We start from the raw sequence: 17,308 nt of genomic DNA on the forward strand, positions 1-17,308 counted from the left end.
TGACGGTTGCCATGGTGACCCGGCGCGTCCGTGTGACGCGGCAGCGGAAGGGGGCGCCTGCGGCCTAATCCATCTTCGAGCCCGTGCGGAGTACGGCTGCTGGTATCCTCGGAGCCGTAGGAGTGTGGGAGGTGAAGGGGGAAGGAAAGGGGAAAAGGGGTGGCGTGTAGGGGATTGAGAGGTAGGGGCAGAGGCAGTGAGGTGGAGGTTGGAGTGAGTTGGGGAAAGGTGCAACGGGAGTGAGGTGGGGGTAGATATGTAGGGGGATGTGAGTTGAGGGGAGAGTGAGTTGGGGAGAGGGCGAGGGTGATGTGAGTTGTGGGGAGGGGAAGAGTGATGTGAGTTGAGGGGAGGGGAGGATGATGTGAGTTGTGGGGAGGGGAGAGGGTGTTGTGGGGAGGGGAGGGGGAAGAGTGATGTGAGTTGAGGGGAGGGGGAAGAGTGATGTGAGTTGAGGGGAGGGGGAGGGTGACGTGAGTTGTGGGGAGAGGCGGAGTAAATTGGGATGGAGGGGACGTGAGTTGGGGGACATGGTGGACAGGGGAGTGAGGTGGCAGGGGCTATTAGTAAACAGAAATTCCTGACAGAAAGGTCAACCTCGATCAAGCGGGCAGAAGAAAGGGTGGGATAGAATCACGCTAATATAGGGATTTTCATCGGCAAGCTTCAGCCAAAATTCGTGGGAGTTGGAAACAAATAGAACGGATAGCAAACTGGTCTGAGCCTGAAACCAATGGGTTTTAAAGGGGGCAGAGGACAACATCAGAGAGGTGATAAATGGGGATTGTTCTGGGACCACTGTGCTCTATTTATATCAATAGTACGGGGTTAGGAATTGAAACTACAATCCAAAATCTGAGGATGGCAGCTAAATCGAGTCTGGTGGATTATGCAGTTATTACTGAGAATTACTCAAGAAGTGGGAATTCATTACAGGCACCCAAATAAAATATAATGTATGTGTGGAGTAAACCGTTGCTATAGCTGGGCACTGTGGGATCTGCAGACTCAACCGACCGACGTGGCAGGAAGGGCTTATGGATTATGCTTATGGAATGGTCATATGGGAGGTGATCTGCTCCTTTGGCTGTTTGCACTGTATGTGTCTGGTGCACAGACCTGAGGTTCTCAATACCATCTCAAACGCTGAAGCTCCGCTTGTAGTGATTGTGGGCCAGGGACTCCCATTTTTCCAGGTGCACCATAAAATTTCAGTAAGATGTTTTTTTTTTCCTGCCCAGATCGTCTTGCAGTTAAGGCTAATGTACAGTCAGGCTTCTGAAGCAGACTAGAGGGACAACACCTTAGATTCTGCCTGGGTAATGTGCAACATTGAAGTCTCCAATTTCAGGTAAGCTGCTCTCCCTCTGTCCCTTTCCTTTCCTCTCCTGATCTTAATTCTTCTTAGAGTTACTCCATATGCCCCCCATATTCTTTCCACTGGTTCTCCACCCCTCCCCCCACCCTGCCCACCCTCACATTTCCCTTGCGACACTATGCTTCACCTTCACTCCTACGAGATTTCATCATCTGCAGCCCTCTGTTGCTTCTACCTATCACCTCCCAGCCTCCATCGCTGTTTTCACTCTTCCCCCTCCTCCATCACGTCTCCTCACCTGGATCCACCTGTAGCTTCAAATGTGAGGAAATCTGTAGATGCTGGAAATCCAAGCAACACAAAAACACTCTCTCTCTCTCTCTCTCTCTCACACGCGCGCGCGCGCGCGCGCACACACACACACACACACACACACACACACACACACACACACACACACACACACACACACACACACACACACACACACACACACACACACACACACACACACACACACACACACACACACACAATGCTGAGGAATTCAGTAGGTCAGATGGAAAAGAGTAAGCAGTCGATGTTCCAGGCCGAGACCCTACAGCAGAACTGGGAAAAAAAGATGAGAAGCCAGACTAGGAAGGTGGGGGGAGGGTAGGAAGAGATACAAGGTGGTGGGTGAAGTCAAGAGCTGGGAAGTTGGTGAAGGAGATGAGAGGCTGGAGAAGGAGGAATCTGATAAGAGAGGGTAGAAGACTATGGAAAAAAGGGAAGAGGGAGGAGCACCAGAGGGAGGTGTTAAGGAAGGGAAGGAGATAAGGTGAGAGAGGGAGACAGGAATGGTGAAGTGGGGAAGCAATTACTGGAAGTTTGAGACATCAATGTTCATGCCATCGGGTTGGAGGCTATCCAGACAGAATATAAGATGTTGTTCCTCCAACCTGAGTGTGGCCTCATTGCAGCAGAAGAGGAGGCCATGGACTGACATGTCGGAGTCTGACTTATAGATAGATAGATAGATAGATAGATACTTTATTCATCCCCATGGGGAAATTCAACATTTTTTCCAATGTCCCATACACTTGTTGTAGCAAAAACTCATTACATACAATACTTAACTCAGTAATAATATGATATGCATCTAAATCACTAACTCAAAAAGCATTAATAATAGCTTTAAAAAAAGTTCTTAAGTCCTGGCAGTTGAATTGTAAAGCCTAATGGCATTGGGGAGTATTGACCTCTTCATCCTGTCTGAGGAGCATTGCATCGACAGTAACCTGTCGCTGAAACTGCTTCTCTGTCTCTGGATGGTGCTATGTAGAGGATGTTCAGGGTTTTCCATAATTGACCGTAGCCTACTCAGCGCCCTTCGCTCAGCTACCGATGTTAAACTCTCCAGTACTTTGCCCACGACAGAGCCCGCCTTCCTTATCAGCTTATTAAGACGTGAGGCGTCCTTCTTCTTAATGCTTCCTCCCCAACACGCCACCACAAAGAAGAGGGCGCTCTCAACAACTGACCTATAGAACATCTTCAGCATCTCACTGCAGACATTGAATGACGCCAACCTTCTAAGGAAGTACAGTCGACTCTGTGCCTTCCTGCACAAGGCATCTGTGTTGGCAGTCCAGTCTAGCTTCTCGTCCAACTGTACTCCCAGATACTTGTAGGTCTTAACCTGCTCCACACATTCTCCATTAATGATCACTGGCTCCATATGAGGCCTAGATCTCCTAAAGTCCACCACCATCTCCTTGGTCTTGGTGACATTGAGACGCAGGTAGTTTGAGTTGCACCATATCACAAAGTCCTGTATCAGTTTCCTATACTCCTCCTCCTGTCCATTCCTGACACACCCCACTATGGCCGTGTCATCAGCGAACTTCTGCACATGGCAGGACTCCGAGTTATATTGGAAGTCAGATGTGTACAGGGTGAACAGGACCGGAGAGAGTACGGTTCCCTGTGGCGCTCCTGTGCTGCTGACCACTTTTTTTTCCAGTCCTGATGAATGGTCTCAGCCCAAAATATGGACTGTTTATTATAGCTTGCTAGCTTTTGGTCCACCTCTTCCATTGATTTTTTTTAAAATATAATGTCTCCCTTCTATCTTTCAGTCCAAAGGAAGGGACTCAACCCAAAACACTGACCGCCCATTCCCTTCCACAGATTCTGCCTGGCCGACTGAGTTCTTCCAGCATCCTGTTGTTCCAGAATCCAGGGTCCGCAGTCTCTTTGTCTTCAAGTCTTCAGACTTGTTTGCGGTACTTATCCAATAACTTTAGAAGGTCCCCCTGAACACCAATATCTTTCAATTTTCACCATTTAATAAAAACTACCATTCTATTTCTACCAAGGTAATTATCTCATATTCTAATCCACCTGCCATACCCCTGCCCATTCATTTAGCTTGCCCATATTCCCTGGAAGCTTCTCTGCATCCTCCTGTCAGTCCACACTAACACGATGTAAATATCATTTACAGGCACAAATTGATCGCTCCCCTCATCCACATCATTAATGTCGATATTGGAGCTATGCTGGTTTCAAAGATTCCAAACCCAAAAATGACCTGGCTATTCCTGCTCTCTGGATTCTCTCAGTTTAACAACTTTCAATTCACGTCAGCATGTTACTTCCATTTTGTTTAAATTGCCTCCCATTAAACTTTATTGAAGTCACCATACAATTTATTTGTATTTGTAATACAACTTTATTACAAATCATCATACCCACTAATTCTGCATGGATACAACCTCGAGAACTTTTATAGAGCTGTAGGACGTGATTGCACTTTCCTAAATGCACATCGACCGTGCTCAGTCTTCTTATTTTTAAGTGTCCATTAATCATTTCCTTAATAATAAACTTCAGCATCTTCGCTATTACTGACGTGTAGTTCCCTACGATCTTCTCTTTAAAGTTATCGGGTTATATTTGATGCTTTCCAATACATAGCAACAATTCTGAAATCCTTGGAAGTTTGGGGAATAGGAAGTTCATTTGATCACTCTATTAGATGGAGCATTTAATTCATCTGCGTGGAGCTGACCGACTGCTGTATATGATATGTTGTATTTTGTGTCTCTCCTTTCTTTAGTCTCATTCTTTCCAAAATGTACACTTCGCTTTTAGTTAATTTTGATCCTGTCTGTTAGACCTTTGCCTCCTGGAATGGAGGAGGCAGAAGGTCTGTCGTCTTCCTGTTGCCGTCTAGCCGGTGGCTGTGGCTGCGTTTTGATCTGCCTTGGCTGATTATTTTATTTACCCACCGACAGATAACCGGGTCTGAAGCGGAGCCATGCCTCTGTTCGGCAATGTCTTTAGCCCGAAGAAAACACCGCCCAGAAAGTCAGCTTCTCTTTCCAGTTTACATACGGTACGCTGCGATTTGGGGGTTCTGCTCGTTCATCTCCTGAGAAATCCTACTAAAGAACTGTCATTCAGAGAAACATTTAACATTGTAGATCTATAACTTTGTTTGGAGAGAGTTATTTCTATCTCCAGATGTAATGATGGATAATTGGAAGACCTGATGGTTGAACTTGCAATCTGTCTGTCTGAGCCATAGGCTGAAGCAATGCCCTTTGGGGACAATGTGGGGTGAGGGAGCTGGCTGATAGGTCTCCTGTATGAGGAATTGTCACTTGTGTTGCCCTTCTGAGTGTCTGGTGACTGTTGTGTTTTACAGCTGGACCGCGTGACCCGGGAGGTTGAACTGGGACTGGATCACGGTGCTCCTGTGATGAATATTGGAGGACAGAGCCTGAAGTTTGACAACGGGCAGTGGATATCAGGTTTGTTCAGCTAGTTCCTAAACGTTAACAGAATACAATTGCAGCAATACTCTTGCCAATGAACATGAGAATCTTCATTCAGTTTTAATTTTTTTTATTAGTTTGTTTCCCTCGATCAGGGATTTTCCTCAGCTGTGTGCTCACTGTATCCATTCTGTTTCCATTATAGTCACAAAGCATGGAAACCAGAACCTTAGCCCACCGAGAGTCCCCATTTTACACAACCAAAGGGTCAAAATTAAGCCTAATGACGAGGGTTTAAAAATGCTAACTGCACCTTTATAATTACCACCGAGAATAGGATTGTTCACTGTTAATTGAACAGGGTAGCACAATGGTTTGTGGTTTACAGTACCAGCGACCCAGGACCAATTGCCGCCGCTGCCTGTAAGGAGTTTGTACGTTCTCCCCGTGACCGCGTGGGTTTCCTCCGGGTGCTCTGGTTTCCTCCCACAGTCCAAAGACGTACCGGTCAGTAGGTTAATTGGCCATTGGAAACTGTTCCGTGATTAAGCTAGTTTAAATCAGGCAGCATGACTTGAAGGGCTGGAAGTGTTTACTCCATGCTGTATCTCAATAAATAAATAAAATTTGATCCAGACTGGGGAGACCCACTTACCCAGATACAGAAGAGATCACTGAAAGCAATGCAAAGTAGGGAAGCTATGACTTATTTAAACTTAGATGCAGCCTTGTGCCCCACCCCACCAAGTCACCCTCTCTCTAACCTTAAGCTCCACGTCCGTCACTTCTGCAGCCTCTCACATCCATCTCCCATACCTACCCTTAACCCTGAGCTCCTCATCCCTCTCCCCTCCAGACTCTCATCTGCATCCCTCAACCCTGCCCCTTTCTCTAACCAAATCCCATTTTATTGTCCTGATGTTGCAATCAGCCTTCCCCAGATTCCACCGCTCACCTGCACTAGAGGAACTGTGCAGTAATGTACCAGTCTGCACATTTTTGGTATCTGGGAAGAAGAGGTAGCATCTGGGGGGGAAGCCACAGGGGAAGTGCAAAAACACCACGCAACACCAGACAGCACTCCAGATCGGGAACTGCAAGGCGGCAGTTCTTGTAGCTATCCCACCCCTCAGCCCTTCTTCCCCCCCCCCCCCCCCCCCGGCACAAAAAAGTCAGGATTCCCCTTACCCTCACCTCCCTCTCAACCAATAACTTGGAGTGATGTCACACCCAAACTTTTCCCCCTCCTCTTTCGGCGTTAAATTACATTGTGCAAGGAAGCCATTCATTTGGTGTTACTATGGGTGTCGGTTGAAGGAGAGACATACTAAACTCATTGCCACCCTCCTGCACCAGCTTCATAGTCCAGCAGGGCATGGTCCTTAAGAGACCTCCAAATTCTCTTTAAATGTTATGGGGGGGGGGGGGGGGGTTCCAATTTGGTGAAAGTCCATTCCTCTTAAGGCACAGATTTCCACCACCCTTTAGAAAACTCTTTTCCTCATCTTTCTGCCCTATTCATAGAACATAGAATAGCACAGCATAGTGTGGGCCCTTTGGCCCATAATGTTCTGCTGACCTCTTTCTACCAATTCCTTCATACGTGCATCCCTTCATTAATGGTGTCTCTGGTGTTCTCTTTGGAATGGGACGATTCATTTACCTGTCATCACCATGATTCTCAATCATGCAGCTGCATGAAGTTTACCAATGACTTCACATTGTCTTTCTCCCTCAGCCTACCTGCCCCTCGATCTCAGCATCTCTCCTTTGAAGGCCGCAAAGGTTGGGTTGGAACTTTGGGAGGGAGCAGTGTCAATTTGAAAGTGGTTGAGTCAGAGTGCAGACCTCTCTCCTCTTTCCTGCCCATTCCCCGTTTGGGACTCCTCCCCCCTTTTCTTTCTTCCATGGCCTTCTATCCTCACCAATCAGACTCACCCCCTTGTATCTCTCTCACCAATCAACTTCCCAGCTCTTTATGTCATTCCTCCCCCTTCTGGTTTCATCTATCACCTTGTGTTTCACTCTTCTATCCCCCACATTTTAATGTTACTCCTCACCTTTCCTTTCTCCAGTCCTGCCGAAGGGTCTTGGCCCAAAACGGTGGCTGTACTTTTTTCCCAAAGATGCTACCCAGCCTGCTGAGTTCCTCCAGCATTTTGTGTGTGTTGCTCGGATTTCCAGCATCTGCAGATTTTCTCTTGTTTCTGACTCTCTTATTTCTGCTTTTCTCCCACTGCCTCTAGATCTCCCTGACCTATCTGTCCTCCAGTTCCATTAGCCAGGACTTTGACATTGAACTTCTCAAAATAGTAGAGCTTTGCAGTATAGAACGAGCCCTTGGTGCTTCTGCCAGTCTACAGCAACCAATCTATACTAATTCTATTTGCATTTAGCTTTCAATGGCATAGTGTTTTGGTGCTAAATAGTTTCTAAATGTTGTGAGAATACTTGCCTCCAGCGCTTCCTCGGGCAGCATCTCCTCTGCACTCTCTCCATTGCAATCTCAACTTTCCTATAGTGTGGCGACCAGAACAATGCACCTTACTCCAGTTCTGGCCTAATCTATCTTGTGTAAAGTTGAACTCCCTGCTCCAATATCCCTGGAAAATAGAGACAAGTACCCAATATTTCGTCTTAACCACCTTGCTTTCCTGTGTTGTTGAATTCAAAGATCCTTGGATGTGTATACCAAAGTCCCTGTGTTCTTCTTAATCTCAGGGGATCTTGCTCTTCATTGTGTACTTCCTGGCCTTCTGAATCCATCAAACTGCATCGCCTCACATTTTTCAGGATTAACTTCCCCATGTCATTGCTCTGCCTGTCTTCTTGTGATCTCAGACTGCCTTCTCGCGCCAGCAATTGTAATGCCCTCAGCAAGCTTCCACGTTCCTCTTTGTTCCTGTCCACATCGTTATCGTATCCAACAGCGAACCTTTCTCTATCCTGTGGTCTTGCTGTGCTTCAGAGTCTGTGCGTGATGGTGGGCCACACAAGGAGGTTCAGCGCCTGCGGAAGCGTAACCAGCAGCTGGAGGAGGAGAACAACCTTCTGCGGCTGAAGATTGACATCCTGCTGGACATGGCGAGTACCTGCGAGTGGACCGATGGTCTGGCTCTGTTGGGGGAAGGGGAAGAGTGTGGGGTTGGCATGGGGCAAGCTGAGAGTGTAGGGCTGGGGAGGGGAGAAGGCTAAGAGTGTGGGGTTGTGGTGGGGCAAGGTGAGAGTACAGGGAAGGGCAAGGGTGTGCGAGGGGAGGTGGGGAGTATGAAGGGGATTTGTGAGGGTGAGTTGGACTTGAGGAGTAAGCCCCTCAAGCCTGCCCCATCATTCACTGTGCCTTTTCTTGACTGATTCCTGTAGCCCTTGATCCCAAGATCTTTCATGGACATCAGCCTTTAACTGATCAAGACCCAGTGATCAAGACTTCATAACCTTCCAGGATAGAGAGTTAAGAGATTTGCCACCATCTGCAAAAAGTTCCTGCAAACCCCAGTTTTAAATGATCTTGTAACCATGTCCTCTTGTTCAAGATTCTCCCATTGGTGGAGAGTCTTGAGATCTATCCTCTAAAGCCCGCTTCTGATCTCTTGTACTTCAACAAGATACCCCTTCATTCTTCTAAACTCCAAAGCCTTCAGGTCTAATTTCTTCAGGACAATCCTCTTATCTCAGGAATTAGCCCAGTCAGTCTCTTTAGGACTGTCTCCAATGCAAGTATATCTTTTAAATAAGATTAAAACTGCATAGTACTGCAGGTGTAATGTCACCAATATCTAGTATAATTGTGCAAGATCACCCTGTATCTAAACCCAGCTCTCTTACAGCAAAAACCCTATATAATGCTGAGGCTTTATAAGGCATTGGTCAGACTGCACTTGGAGTGTTGTGATCTGAGAAAGGATGTGCTGGTGCTGGAGAAGCTCCAGAGGAGGTTAACGAGAATGATTCCAGGAATGAAAGGACTAACGTATGAGGAGCATTTAATGGCTCTGGGCCTGCACTCGCTGGGGTTTAGAAGAATGAGGGGGAGAATCTCATTGAAACCCATCAAATATTGAAGGGCGTAGATAGAATGGATTAGAGGATGTTTCCTCTAATGGGAGAGTCTAGGATTAGAGGGCACAGCCTCAGAATAGAGGGACGTCCATTTTGAGCCGAGATGAGGAGGAATTTCTTGAGCCAGAAGGTGGTGAATCTCTAGAACTCATTGCCACAGATAGCTGTGGAGACCAAATCATTGGGTACGTTTAAATCGGAGGTTGATAGGCTCTTTGATTAGTCAAGACATCAAAGGTTAATGAGAGAAGGCAGGAGAATGAGTTTGAGAAGGGGTAGTAAATCCGTAGAGATGGAATGGCAGAGCGGACTCAATGGGCTGAATGCAGTAATTCTGCTCCTATGTGTTAAGGTCTCATTGCATCTGCCTGCTGGATATTTGCACAGGGACATTAAGGTCCCTCAGTGTTTTGGCTTATCAGCAATCTCTCCTCATTAAGGTGCTGTGGGTCAGGTGTGGTGTTATGGAATGAGGATGGGGTCAGGGAGGGAGATGTGGTCCAGAATAGCCTTATGTGGGAACAGGGACCCTGAGTCCATTCACACCATGTGGAATGAGGGGACTGCAGCTGAAACAAGGCTCCCTAGAATTGGGGATTGATGGGGTAGTTCGTTTTCAAGATGGTAGAATGCTTGGAGAGCTCTGGGTGATAAATTTTTCTTCCAGCTCTCTGAAACCACGGCAGAATCACACCTGATGGAGAAGGAGCTGGAGGAACTGAAAACTCACAACCGCAAGAGGAAATGAGAGGAGCTGCAATGAGACTGCAGACCCAATGACGGAAGCACATTGCCTGGGGAGAGGGCCGAGGAAGGACTGCTCGTCAGCACTAGGAATGGGTGGCTGTGTATTCAACTGCATCTGAGTGTCCCCACACGAGGCCCACCACGTTGTATCTACAGTCAGTATCTCAAAGTGGCACCATTGTCCAATAGCCAGATCCTTCACCCAGTGGGGCAGAGTGAGACTTTGAGAACATCAGCAACATTGTGTCCTTCATTGTCAGAAACCTCCAATGTTCTAACAGTGGTGTGTGCTTTAGGCACAGGGTACCCCACACAATCGTCGTTCAAACCGTTATTGGCCTGCAAGCCAATTTCATTAATGACATCTCTGGTCTAATTAACGGTGAATCCGTGTGTAGAGACACACACAGACTCATCTTTGCTGACGTGCCCTCACTTTACACTCTGGTGTCTGTCTGGGAAGGTTGTCCATTGCCACTTGCCTGAAGTTACAATGCATCCATTCCTGAATCTCTTGTAAAAGGGATTGCTGATCCAGTCCTGTTTATATCAGTTAATCTTCACCCTCAAAGCAGCCCCCTCAATCTTCCCCTTAATGATATACTTTCTATTATTTTATCTGTTGATTTCATAGTTTTCTGCATCAGACTTTGTGAGCGTCATTCTGGGCCAGCCAAGTCCTTCCCACCCACTTGTGGGGTTTATACAGCGGCGATGGCAAATAACCCCGAGTACAAATGGTGCCTTATGCCTCGTAGCTGCTCAGTGCTAAACATTGGCGTGTACTATTTGTTTATGTTCCTTTGCCCCTCATCTCCCAGTCATTACATTCACCTCTTTGCTTTCCCAGTTGAATTTCTGTACAACGAACAAACTTGCTGCTGGAAAGAGCAGCTTTGTCTTTTTTCTGTTTGCTTTTGTGATTTCTCTGTTTTACTCCTTTACTGGTGTGATCGCAGAGGGCATTAACAATTGGTTTTTTTTTAAATTTTTGAGTTGTTAAGCGATACATGTGTTTTTAAACCAAAGCCTTATTTCCATGTGATAGTATTTATTTCAGATTTGAATTAAAATATTCCCAAGTGCTTATAGTCCCAGAGTTGCCACTTCTGCCACAGTTTTGTTACTCTGGAGTCAGTGACACTGCTTTGGATGGGTGATGAAGCTGAAATTCTGCAACAGGTTATGAACCATCCAGCTAAAGCAATGAGGAAATTGAGCAAATTTTGGTGGAAGTGGTTCAGGTTGAAAGTTGGCCAGAACACGGAGAACTCCTCACTCAACAGCCTTGTCCCGGGACCTCTAACAGTCACAGAGGGCTGCAGCTTTGCATCTTGCACTAGTCCTAGGTTGAGGGTTAACTCGGCTAGAGCAGGGGCTCCCCACCTGGGGTCCACGGACTCCTCGGTTAATGGCAGGGTTCCGTGGCATTAAAAAGATTGCGAACCCCTTGGGCTAGAGTATTGCCGGTTCAGTAAGTAACGGCTGAATATCCAAAGAAACCATCCTGGAATTATGAAACAGTACAGAAGTCATTTCAGTCCATAGTGCAGAGACGGAAGACTGCAGATGCTGGAATCTGCAGCTACAAACAACCCGCGGTTGTGATACAGGATTTCAAACTAAAATGTTGGTAATTTCTTCCCCTTTCTCCACTCTCCCCAGCGATACTACTTAACCCGCTAAGCTTCCCCAACGGATTGTTGCTTCGGTCCATAGTACCTCTGCCAATTTGGAACTGTTTAAAACATTAAATGGTTGAAATCTATGTATTGCATAATTGCACAGGAAGGTCTAGATTTAGTCAGCATTAATAGAAACCCGACTAACAGGGCAGGAATGAAGACTGAGCTTTTTAAGATATATGTAGGAGGAATAGAAAGATAAGAAAGGAGTCAGAGAACAATGATGGTTGTAGAAAGGATAATATAGCAAGGGAGGAGAAAGTCAATATAGTTGGAGCTTTAAGATAAAATTGGTTTGTTCCAGTGGTTAAGTGTGGTTATCAGAAATCTCCAGATTTCAGGAAGAAAATGGAATAGTGTGATTAGAGAGATGAAGTAACAGAATTATTGTTCTGGTGGATTTTAATTGTCTACATGTTGATTAGGACATGAAAAGAAAAGAAAATGGAATTTTGAATTGATACAGGGCAAAGGTTGGGTCATTGGATCTGCTTATGGTGAACTCCATCAGGTAACTAAATATGACTCTGAGAGGACTGAGCCAATTTAAGATTGCAGATCAAAATAGAAAAAGAATTTTCAACTAGACCAGGGGTTCCCAATCTGGGGTCCATGGACCACTTGCTTAATGGTGTCGGCCCATGGCACAAAAAAGGTTGGTGTCCCTTGATCTAGACTGAGATCAGTGAATTGATGATGGTAGACAATGAGTATGCTAGATGGGGTGAGGTGCAGGGAGGAAACGGTGCAAAGTTTGGAGGAAGATACCTTAGTATGTCCAAAGCAGCTGGCAGAATCAACGTGCTTCTTGAAGAGTAGTTACGTCTGAAACACAATTGTTTTGCATAACAAGGTCCAAAATTAGCAAAGTTTATAGTGCACAGATTGCAGTTAAACAGAATAAGGTTGTTTCCTCAGGAAGGAAACTTGGCAAATTTGGAAAGCCAGGAATAAATAGAATCTAAAAAAAAGTTTATAGGTCTGTGAGAGCAATAAATTAATTAAAATAGAATGTGAAAAATTAGTCAAGAGTAGGATAAGGGAAGCCAGGCAGTTCTGGGTAAAATAATTCAGAAACCGGTGAATGGAGGAGTGAATGTACAGATGGTCGGTATAAGTTCAGATGGGAAGCATGAGAGGAGGAGAATGCACACTTATGAGTGATGTTTAGGGTAAAGTTTATAACTAATATAGGCTGGTGAAGCTGGCTAGGTCAGGCCATAGAATAAAGTTGAGATGTAATGTTGCAACCTTTCAAGACCCTGGTTAGATTGCCCTTGGAATGCTGTGTGCAGTTCTGGTCTGAGAGGGATGTGATAGTGCAGCAGTGAATGCAGAGGCGATTCAATATGATCTGAAGAGTCCTGAAGATGGGTCTCGGCCCAAAAGTGTTTATTCAGCTGCCTGACCTGCTTAATTCCTCCAGCATTTTGGGTGTGTTGCTATAGATTTCTATAGCATTTTGGGTGTGTTGCTATAGATTTCTATAGCATTTTGGGTGTGTTGCTATAGATTTCTGTAGCATTTTGGGTGTGTTGCTATAGATTTCTATAGCATTTTGGGTGTGTTGCTATAGATTTCTATAGCATTTTGGGTGTGTTGCTATAGATTTCTATAGCATTTTGGGTGTGTTGCTATAGATTTCTATAGCATTTTGGGTGTGTTGCTATAGATTTCTGTAGCATTTTGGGTGTGTTGCTATAGATTTCTATAGCATTTTGGGTGTGTTGCTATAGATTTCTGTAGCATTTTGGGTGTGTTGCTATAGATTTCTGTAGCATTTTGGGTGTGTTGCTATAGATTTCTGTAGCATTTTGGGTGTGTTGCTATAGATTTCTATAGCATTTTGGGTGTGTTGCTATAGATTTCTGTAGCATTTTGGGTGTGTTGCTATAGATTTCTATAGCATTTTGGGTGTGTTGCTATAGATTTCTATAGCATTTTGGGTGTGTTGCTATAGATTTCTATAGCATTTTGGGTGTGTTGCTATAGATTTCTATAGCATTTTGGGTGTGTTGCTATAGATTTCTATAGCATTTTGGGTGTGTTGCTATAGATTTCTATAGCATTTTGGGTGTGTTGCTATAGATTTCTATAGCATTTTGGGTGTGTTGCTATAGATTTCTGCCGACTACTTCATGTTTATCACCAGGATCTTGCCTGGACTGGGAGAGATTGGGTAGGTGTTGGTTTGTCCTGGAGTGGAGGAGGCTGATGAGTGACCCGATGGAGGTATATAACATTCTAAGAGACACTAAATAGTAGATAGTAATGAATCTTCTCCATGGTGGGGGTTTAGAAAAAAGGCATAGGTTTAAGGTGAGAGGAAGGGGATTTAATGATAAAGGATTTAAGGATATCTCTGCAGAGGAGGTGGCGGAGTCAGAAAGAATGCCTCTTTAATAGGCTTTGGACAGGAACTGTAACAGGACAAGTGGGGTTAATGTTAATGGGCAAATTGATCTGTGTGAGCATGGGTGCAAAGCCTTGTTCTGCTATGTGTGATTATATGACTGACTCTTGGAGGGAATCTTGAAGGATTGTGAGTACGGTAAGTGATATTCTTTCTGATTTTCTGGGTAAGTTGAGGGAAGATGCAACATCCCAAGGAAGATAACTTCTGGAAGGAAGAAATAACTGAGGGCTAAAGATTTTAGTTCAGGGTTTACCGAGTCAAAGAGAACAAGAGAGCGCAAAAAGGGCCTTCACAAGATCACAAGACAAAGGGACAGAAGTACGCCATTCAGCCCATCGAGTCTGCTCCACCATCTAGTTCCAATTTCTGGCTTTTTCCCCATATCCCTTGATACCCTGACTAATCAGATACCTGTCAATCTCCTCCTTAAACACCCTCAATGATTGGGCCTCCACAGCTGTATGTGGCAACGAATTCCATAAATCCATGACCCTCTGGCTAAAAAAATTTCTTCTATCTCTGTTTTAAATGGGTACCCTCTAATTCTAAAACTGTGGCCTCTTGTCCTGGACTCACCCACCAAGGGAAACAGTCTTTCTACATCTACTCCGCCCAACCCTTTCAACATTTGAAATGTTTCTATGAGATCCCCTCTCATTCTTCTATACTTCTTGACCCACGGAGTCTGTGCCAGCTATTAACCATCCTTTTACACTGATCCTATATAATCCTATATTTTTATTCTTCCCTACACCCTTCTCGACTTCTCCCCAGATTCTACTACTCGCTTGTGTTCTAAGATAAATTGCAGTCACTGATTAACCTTCCAGCTTATGTGTTTTTGGAATGTGCGAAGGGAACCCGAGGGGGCGCTTCTTCACTCAGAGGGAGATGAGAGTGTGGAACGAGCTGCCAGTGGAAGTGATTGTGACATTTAGAAGTTTGGATAGAGCATGAATGGGAGAGCAATGGTTTAGGTGTGGGTCAGTAAGGCTAAGCACAATAACAGTTCTGCATAGAATGGGCTGAAGGGCCTGTTTCTGTTCTCCAGTGCTGTATGGTCCTATGAATCTAGAACAGCTGAAGGGAACCCATGTGGTCACAAGGAGACAAAGCAAACTCCACACAGACAGCATCCGATGTCAGGACTAACCCTGAGGCAACAGCACTGTTGGTCCTACCATTGTGCTGTCCATCCAAGTGCATCTATTTATAAAAAAGGAGCCAAAACTAGCCCAGGCAATTCTAGGGCAGCCCTACTGTCTACGTAACTGAGATTACCATTTAATGATATAAAGATAATGGGTTGCTCCATGTGCAGTGAGGAGTAACCCTAGGAGCAGTGAGCCAAGGGTCCAGAGAAACTTCACATTCTGCCCCTCAGCTGTATGCCAGCAACAGCTGGCTCATCTGGAATGCTTCCTTTGACCAGAATGTGGTCATGGGCCTTCACTAAAGGTAAATTTGACTAACTTATGTATTTCTTCTTTTAATTATATATTTGTTAATCCGTAAGGTTGTCATAGTCGGGGATGGTAGTGGCAATAAGCTCTCATTACGTATTAAATATTCCCAGTGGGCGTGTCTCAAATAGCCTCTGACAACCAACTCCAACTCATGCCTTCTCATATGGCTTAACCACTGAGCCCAACAGAAACATTTCTACCATCTGGAGAATGGACAAAGGCGGGTGTTGTGGTAGTTAATGGGTTATTCCTACACCATTCAGCCACTCTCACATGGGAAGAGTTCACATACTGTACAAGCAGAGTTACCACTAAAGTTCAGTCGAATATCCTGCAAGGCTGATCTGGTGTGCTCTGCACTATCCCTCAATATCGAACAACATGGTGTCAGAAGTGGCTGATCCATCAATGAATTGGTGCTACAGACTAAGTGAGATCCCCAACAAGAAAGAGTTGACATGAAGACTGTTCTTGTATGAAAATAGCCAGAGACTAAGCAACCTAAATTGCCTTTGCTAGTGTTACGGATTCAGGCAACAACAAATATATGAGTTAGGCAGGGTTTTTATAACAAATAACATGTTTATTAAACACTGAAAACAAACCCCCCAAAAGTAAACAAATCACTAACGTAACCGGAAATCAGCTGCTGTGCGGCAGCTTAAACAGTCCTTAAAGCAATGTTGCAAAAACAGTTCTTCAAAATAGTATTCCCAAAAGTTCAGAATGCTCACAGTCCATTTAAGGGAGAGACTTTTTAAGACGATTTAAATTCTCTTTCACGTCGTGTTGCTTCGGTTCCCAAGATCGAACTTTTCCCACGAAGAATTTACGTACCGAAACAAAATGGCTTAAAGGCACTGACCTTTCCTTTACAGAACTATTCCCAATCCTTTCTGCTATTTCGCAGGGATTAACACGAGAACAGTCAACGAATTCCTTCTGAATAAGGATCAAACAAGGTCGAACCTGTTTCACCGTCGAAATCGATTCTCCTCGATCTTTAACTCCCGAACTCCGATCTTCACTCTCCACTGATTCTCAACTAGCAGTATTGTAGAGAAACTGCTGGCAATGACCTTTTAAACTTTAGGCATTAGATAAAACTTCATCTTTCAACTAAACTGCGTCATAACATTAAATCACGCAGCGGCATGATGTCAACATGGCAAATCCAGCCACGAACTGCCCCTCCTCACAGGGAGGGGTCCTCCTTTTATACCCTGTAAAAAAAACCTGTCACATGACCTCTACTGGCGGGAAAATTTCGTCACTCCACCATCACAAGACCATTACCTCAAGTCCAGTATAGCTTCAATCCCAGTCACGTGACAAGGGTACCACTGTCATGTGTCACGAGTACATAACTCTCAAAAAATTATTTACAAGAAAAACAAATGTATAAATTTTATACCATACACAATATGCAATACCATCATATAACATCTTACAACTCACAATACAGTAGGAGTGTTACAATTGTAAAAAAAACACTCCATAAAAAAAATTACATTGTACATTCAACATCGAGATAGACAATCAGCAACCACATTATCTTTACCTTTAATATGAGTTATCACAATATTGTACTCTTGTAACATCAAACTCCAATTTAATAACCTTCTGTTTTTGTTTTTCATCTTACTCAGAAAAACTAACGGATTATGATCAGTGTAAACAATAAGTGGTTGAGTTGTACCAACATATACCTCAAAATATTCCAAAGCTAAAGCAAGAGATAACAATTCCTTCTCTATTGTCGAATAGTTTCTTTGATGCTTATTAAATTTCTTAGAAAAGTAAGCTACTGGATGATCAACCTCATCACCCTCATTCCTTTGCATTAATACTGC

General features: G+C 44.6%; 1 protein-coding gene across 1 annotated transcript; it reads left to right on the forward strand.

The window, feature by feature from the left end:
- The first annotated feature begins 20 nt into the window (after positions 1-20).
- Positions 21-10,973, forward strand: cby1 (chibby 1, beta catenin antagonist). Its single transcript, XM_073033931.1, has 6 exons — positions 21-131; positions 1,242-1,351; positions 4,600-4,700; positions 5,013-5,118; positions 8,051-8,166; positions 9,809-10,973. Exons 3-6 carry the CDS (start codon positions 4,623-4,625, stop codon positions 9,887-9,889), a joined length of 381 nt encoding a protein of 126 aa, XP_072890032.1. The 5' UTR covers positions 21-131; positions 1,242-1,351; positions 4,600-4,622; the 3' UTR covers positions 9,890-10,973.
- The last annotated feature ends 6,335 nt before the right edge of the window (positions 10,974-17,308 follow it).

Source organism: Hemitrygon akajei, chromosome 31 (genome assembly GCF_048418815.1).
Source record: "Hemitrygon akajei chromosome 31, sHemAka1.3, whole genome shotgun sequence".
Classification (NCBI taxonomy): domain Eukaryota; kingdom Metazoa; phylum Chordata; class Chondrichthyes; order Myliobatiformes; family Dasyatidae; genus Hemitrygon; species Hemitrygon akajei.